The 6,898-nt window shown below is 34.6% G+C and overlaps 2 protein-coding genes across 2 annotated transcripts; both read right to left on the bottom strand.

Annotated features, from left to right (window-relative positions):
• Positions 1 to 41: 41 nt before the first annotated feature.
• Positions 42 to 2,289, bottom strand: MONOS_3890 (uncharacterized protein). The gene is made up of 4 exons (XM_067873918.1): positions 2,218 to 2,289; positions 2,050 to 2,092; positions 1,503 to 1,999; positions 42 to 1,442 (listed from the first exon to the last, which is right to left on the bottom strand). Exons 1-4 carry the CDS (start codon positions 2,248 to 2,250, stop codon positions 678 to 680), a joined length of 1,338 nt encoding a protein of 445 aa, XP_067735118.1. The 5' UTR covers positions 2,251 to 2,289; the 3' UTR covers positions 42 to 677.
• A 1,296-nt stretch (positions 2,290 to 3,585) lies between these two features.
• Positions 3,586 to 6,755, bottom strand: MONOS_3891 (putative E3 ubiquitin-protein ligase UPL2). Its single transcript, XM_067873919.1, has one exon. It carries the CDS (start codon positions 6,699 to 6,701, stop codon positions 4,257 to 4,259), a length of 2,445 nt encoding a protein of 814 aa, XP_067735117.1. The 5' UTR covers positions 6,702 to 6,755; the 3' UTR covers positions 3,586 to 4,256.
• Positions 6,756 to 6,898: the final 143 nt, after the last annotated feature.

The following is a 6,898-nucleotide window of genomic DNA, read 5'->3' as shown; positions in this document are numbered from 1 at the left end:
GTTGTATTTCAGCCTTTATCCATTGAAAGAGATTCAAGGAAAAAAAAAAAAAGAAAAAGAAAAAAAAAAAAAAAACACAAAGACGGTCAATGCCAAAGCCGATCCATGGTGCTAAACCCGAACCAAGAGAGAAAGAAAGAAAGAAAGAAAGAAAGAGATAGAGATAGAGATAGAGATAGATAGATAGATAGATAGATAGATAGATAGATAGATAGATAGATAGATAGATAGATAGATAGAGAGAGAGAGAGAGAGAGAGAGAGAGAGAGAGAGAGAGAGATTGGGAGTAATTATGTTCATGTTGATTTAAAAGAACAATGAATGAAAACATTCTGATTTTTTCTTTTGATTTTAGCTGGTAATTGTTCTTGAAATACTTGTGCTTTCAATCAAGCACCAAATTTGGAAATATCAAAATAAATAATCGTGGTTGTTGATGAATATTTATTGACTTCAAATTTTATAACTAAACCTTTTATTAAAATTTGTTCTGAAGAAAATTGAAAAGTCTGGAAAACAACTTTATCTTTCTATCTTTTTGTTATTTCATTTCATTTTGAAGTGAAGATAAAATGGCTTTTTTGTTAACTTGAAATAACATTTTTTTGGTTTCGTGAAAAGAGGCAAAAATGGTAAATTAATTTTTGGAGTTGCATAGCTCAATGAACTTGATTTCCTTAAGCATTCACAAAATAGTCAGCCATATGTAAAGAATTGTCTTCACAATCTTCGTGATTCATGAAAGAAATCACTCCATAAAAGCTGGTGAAGAGACTTTCGTATCCTTTTTCTTCCATTTTTTTAAATGTCATTCTTTTTATTTGCTTCCACTCTTCGCTATTATCTCCTAAGAATGAATATTCTTTGAATGTTTCCGAAAGTTCATAAAAGAAATTCAAGCAAAAACGCATAACGTCGTGTTCAACTGTTGAATGACAGAGTTCCTCCATAAAGAAATCAAATACCCCGCCTTTCAATACATCATTCGCAACAGCCAAAACTGGCTGGCTACATATGATGGAAGAAAATATTTCGCAATATTCAATGACTATTGCTTTGAAATTCTCTCTTGCCATGACGCACAGCTTGGAGAGACAACGAACAAGCACAACACATTCGTCATTCCATTGCTCAGAATATTCAAAAAAGTCATCAACCATTTCAATCCATTTCGATATTTCCTTCACTTCTTTTGTTTTTTTCATTTCGTTTTCCTTTATCTTCCAATCAACATGCTTTTCAGGTTCTTCTAATTCTCTTGCTGCTTCCCTCGAAAAATGCAGTTCATTCACAAAAACTTCACTCAAGCTTTTGTCTTTGTATAATCTGGTTATCAAAAATTTCCAAGTAGATTGATATGCAAGCGGTGTCAGATTGTGATGTTCCTGATGATATTGGACGATCTCTTTGATTTCGTTCAAATACAGTTCTTTTTGCATTTTCTGCACAAAAACGAGAAAAATAATCCAATTGCGTCAAAAACAAAATAGAAACGTTCATGCCCTCCAATATCCAGTGCAACTTATTGCTAACAACGCAATTTCGACTTCTTTCAGAGTTTCTTCGCTTTCCTCTTTCTTTAATGCAACATTCAGAACACAAGGCAAGATAATAGGAAGAATTTCTGATAAATCTCGATCGTAGTGAAACATATAACACTCGCAAAGGTCAATCATAAGCTTTTCGTTTTTATCTTCTTTTTTCTTTTTATCTTCATCGACAATCATCCTCTCAAATCTTCTGCACAGCAAAGAAAAATAAAAAGAGCCATTCCACAATATTTTAAGCACTTCGCATTGTCCAACACACTTCAACAGCCAAAGAGCATTTTCAAGAGTGATTTTCTTTTCTTCAATCATTTTATCTATTTTATCCATCATTTCAGTTGTGAAAATAAATGTGAATTCTTCTTGATTGATGTCCTTCATCAGTTCATCCATTTTCTCAACTACAACCTTTTGTTTAGTTGCAGAACTTTGTTTCAATTCGACAAGCGAATCTTTGAAAAAATTGAATAGAAAAGAAATTTAATTCAACGAGAATTCAAACTTAACAATGACTGCAATTCTGTGTATTTCACTGTCAGTGAAGCCTTTCACAAATCCCAAATTGAATCGTAGTCATCAAGCAACCACAATTGTTGAAATCATTTCACAAAAGGGAAGATAGTTGACAATTGCTAACGAAGTTAAATCCCATTCAAAAAAATGAGCATACTTCTTTCGGCTCTGTTTTCATTTGTTCTTCCATTTGAAATTTCAAAAATCTCGAACGATTTTACAAAAAAAATATGGAATAAAAGGAATTTTCAGATCAAAAAAAAAAAGAAAGAAATGAAAAATAATGAAATTGGAACAATAATTGAATCTTCAGTTTGGAATAGTTTCTGGAATGATTTTCTTTTTTTGTCACAAAAGTGAATGAAAAACTGAATTGTTTGCCCAATACGCAACTGCAAAATCACATTGAAATAAAACGATTCAAAAACTTCTCGAGAATGCAGACTATTCCAACAGGCATTGCACAAATCATTGGAATATATATTAGAAAATCTCAATATATATATATATTATAAGTTTATGAAATATGAGATTTCTATTATTCTTAGAAAATGGGGATCGTTCATCACCAGAAAGCATCCCTCCGACAGATTTGCCAACTTATCGTCTTCAGTCTTTCCTGTTTTGATGAGCATTTGAAGTTTCAATAATCTTTGAAGAACGTTCGATTTTGAGCAGGCTTCTCTGAAAGAAAAAATGAAAGCTGTCAAATTCTTCTAAAAATTAACTTTTTTGATTAACGAAACGAAAACGAATCAAAACAAGAGGAGGTCGTTCTAAGAATTGTTTTTATTCCTTCTTTCTCTTCTTCTCTGCCTTTCCTTTAGAACAAATGACCCATTTCAATGCTTCTATTCATTATTTGTTCCTTTTTCATTTCTTCCACCCTGCTCATCTGTATGATATCTCGATTTTGTATTAATCAAACGAAAGGTTTGAATCTCATAAACTTTTTAATTTGCATAGCAGAAGGAGTAATCATTGCAGACTAACGAAATTGATATTCTCTCCCTTTTCTTCACAATTTTTCATCCATCAATGTTCTTCTTCTTTGCTTTAAATGGATTTTACGACCTCACTTCCTCTTTTGATTTTCAGTGTGTTCTTTTCAACAATCTTAGTTCATTGTGGATTGATAAACAATTCAGATGCTCTCCAGTTGAGATTGACAAAGAGGAAGAAAACAAGTGAAACGGATGCAAATCAATTTTTTTTTTCATTCTTTCCTTTCACAGTAGATTTAGAAGCTTCCTTCTCTGTTTGATTCAAAGCAGTTTGTCTGAATTGCAAAATCTTCATCAAACAGTTGCCTTTATTATGAAAACGGAAAAGAAGAAAAGGATTGGAGATGATTTCGAAGAACAGTTTAACTCAAACAGTTTCATTCACATTGTTGATGGAATCAGGAAAAAAAAAGAATTCAAAAAATTTCTATGTTTTAATGCTATCCTCTGAACATGAGCTTGCATCTCCATTAAATATGAGTAATATTGTTGTTGTTCACAAAGTTTTTTAATAAAAAAATTTTTTTATTTTTATTTTTATTTTTTATTCAATAAGATTTATGAAAACATCAATGAAGTGAATACTTCTAACACAAAATGCCAATGTCATCAAACTTAAAATAAAAACAATCCGGAATGAAAGGAAATAAAATCGAAAATGAAAAGGGAGAATTCGATATATAAAATACTAATAATCGAATGATTTCAATTTTTAAAAAATATCAACAATCCGTCACAACGATTACAAACAACATGCCCGATTGTTGAAATAATAAACTAAAAAAATATTTGGAACTTTACAAATAAACTTGTTTTCATCATCATCATCACAAATATGTTGAAAGACAACATTCAAATTCATAAAAATTGCATTTATAGAAATCATAAAAACATTCAAAAAAAATACTCGGAAAACAAGTTTTAAGCAGTTTGATTCATAAGAAAAAAACGAAAAAAAGAAGTTGAAAAAGAATTAGAAAAAGAATAAGAAAAAGAATAAGAAAAATTACGCATATCGATAACATACAAAAATATTTGATAACTCATCAAATAACATCTTTTCAAAATAATGTTGACAAAGTCTTCTTTATTCTCTTTTTCATCCTTCATTTGCTGTTTCTGACGTTTATGTTCCAATTGTAACAACATCGTTCGTTATTTTCTTTCTTTCTTCTTCTTCTTCTTTTTTCACTCACCCAAAACCGAATCCATAGCAACCTTCCAGAACAGCTGTCATAAGGAAAGTCTCCATCATCGTCTTTGTCGAATACTCTGGCAAGTCAAGCTCATTGTAGCATGTGTGTGCTGTTGGGAGTGCATCTTTCTTTCCGTGTGCCTTTTCCAAAACCAGATGCTCAACTGATTCTCCCATGCCAATCAAGTTTTTCATTCCGCCCCGTGGAATCCTCGGAGATCCCGTCACGAAAGTCAAAAACTTTGCCCTTTCTTCTTCACTCATCTCCTCCACAATCTCATACAGCCACTGTATCTCCTTCGGTTCATCAGAACCCCAGCCTCTCAAAACGCTGTTTTCCTTCAATTCGGAAACTGACACAACACCATCGCCACACAAACATTCCGCCAGCTCCTCTCCTGTTATTGCCCTTTTCACAAGCTTCAACGGAATTATCTCGTTGAACCCTACCCGCACAGCCTCCATCTGCTGCTCCGTTCCCCACACCAGATGCGCAAGGCACGTCAGCCCGACAAACTCCTCTTTGTTCTCCATTGTCACCGTCTTGTTCTCTCCTCCGGGTACAAGCGGAATCTCCCGCGAGCCATACTCGTCGTCAAGAGTTGTCACAAACTTCATGTCCATCGAGGAAAGTATTGATTCTGAATCACACGTCAATATGTACATCAGTGACGAACGCAGATCAGCAGATATAAGCGACAGATCCTCCAGCATTTCCTCAATGGGATAAGTTGATGGCAGCGAAGAAGAAGAAGAAGAAGAAGAAGAAGAAGAAGCACAAGAAGATGAATCCGCATAGCCTGAACGAAGCAGCTGCTTGAAAAATAGTTCATTGATATTCACAGGCAAAGTGACTTTTTTTTTCAGAGCCTTGGCTATCATCATTCCCATAAATCTGCATAACAAAAGATCTTCACTGCTAACAGTCTCTCTTTTCCTCAAAATCAGCGAGTCGCTTCCTGCTTTTGAGGTTGTCAAGTCCGTAACGCATTCCATAATGCCCCGCCTAACATCGCATAGATCGCTCATTACGATCGTAACAAACTCTCTAAACAGACCTCCGGCATCCTGTCCAGGCTCAGACTGGTAGTGGATTTCCCAGTGCGACATCTGCTCTCGTTTGCTCATCTTCATAACCTTCTTCATTGCGACGTCCATCATATTTTCCCTGGGAATAGTCAGATTCACTGTGTTCCCATGGCAATGCTGTTCACATACAGTGTGAATGCTTGTGTGAAGCCATCTCATCCTTTCGTTGAAATCAATACCCAAAAAATCAGGCGTTGTGGTGCTGCTTGTCGCTGCTGAGGCTGATGCAGATGAAGATGAAGAAGAAGACGATGAAGTTGAAGATGAAGATGCTGAAGATGATATTATGAAAGTGCTCGTTTTTTCTTTAGCATCAGGATTTTTGGGGAAATCAGCAAGTTTCACGTTTGCTGGAATGTCTGAGTCTGATGAAAGAAGCACAGTCGAACTTAAAGTACACAGCTCTGAAAACGAGCGAGATTTACACTCCTCAGCTTCAAGTATATTGCTAACATCAATTTGTTTATCAATTTTTAAATTCAAAATTATCTCAGTGACCTTTGAAGATATGTGAACATTTGGGAGTGCAAATCGTTCAAATGAGGAAGATGAAGTAGAATTATGAAATGACGATGCCGTTGACATGGAAGAAGCAGAAGCAGAAGCAGAAGCAGAAGCAGAAGAAGAAGAAGAAGCAGAAGCAGAAGCAGAAGCAGAAGCAGAAGCAGAAGAAGAAGAAGAAGAAGAAGAAGAAATTTCTTCAGCTTCACCCATTCGTACCCGAAAGTCAACCTCTTCGATGCGCTTTTCGAAACGCTCACCTTTATCTCCACATGCGCGTTCCCAGAGTTTAGGTACGTTTTCTTTCAGTGTCTTTGCTGCGGCACATGCAACAATTGAAACTTCGAAATTCTCGTCGTTAATGAGTTTCAAGACTTCCGTCTCCATTCCATAAAAATGAACGTATTCTTCGTAGCAATTGTTGGAAAATATGCATGACAATGAATATCCTATCAAACATCTTATTCTAATTTCCTCATCATCTTTTTTCTCATTTCTTTTTTGTTCAGCAAGATAAGCTGCGAAAACCATACAAATCCACCGAATATTCGTTAAGTTCATTTTTCTATTCACAAATATTAAGCAAATAAGAAATCCAGCTTCAACTCTATCTCCTATTGAAATAGTTTCATCTTTCAGATTCTCAATAAGACTCTTTATCACTCCTCCACGACGGAATATTTTCATAAAATTATTTCCTTTTCTCGAATGATTAAGCCCTGCAATGCACAATGATGTCAATATCTTGTAATAAATACTTTTGCATGTGCTCATTTTCACCATTTTCATGGTCTTGACGAATTGTTTTGCAATTTTAATCCGAAAGTGCTTTTTACATTCACGAAACTGCATGCTTACGATTTGCTGGCATAAATCTGCAAACGTATGCACTTGAACTTCAATTTTTTCATTGAGAAAATGTTCAACAATGGCTAAGAATGAAAAATTATTTAATGTCCGCATAAAATAATTGCAGATATATCATACATTCAACAACTTCTCTTTCAAACTGTTTTCTTCTTGTCAAAGAAGGAAAACGCCCAACTCTT

The sequence above is a fragment of the Monocercomonoides exilis genome (assembly GCF_001643675.1).
Source record: "Monocercomonoides exilis strain PA203 chromosome Unknown scaffold3-2548433, whole genome shotgun sequence".
NCBI classification, from domain to species: domain Eukaryota; phylum Preaxostyla; order Oxymonadida; family Polymastigidae; genus Monocercomonoides; species Monocercomonoides exilis.
The sequence above is the reverse complement of the archived record's forward strand: the minus strand, read 5'-3'. Positions and strand labels throughout refer to the sequence as shown.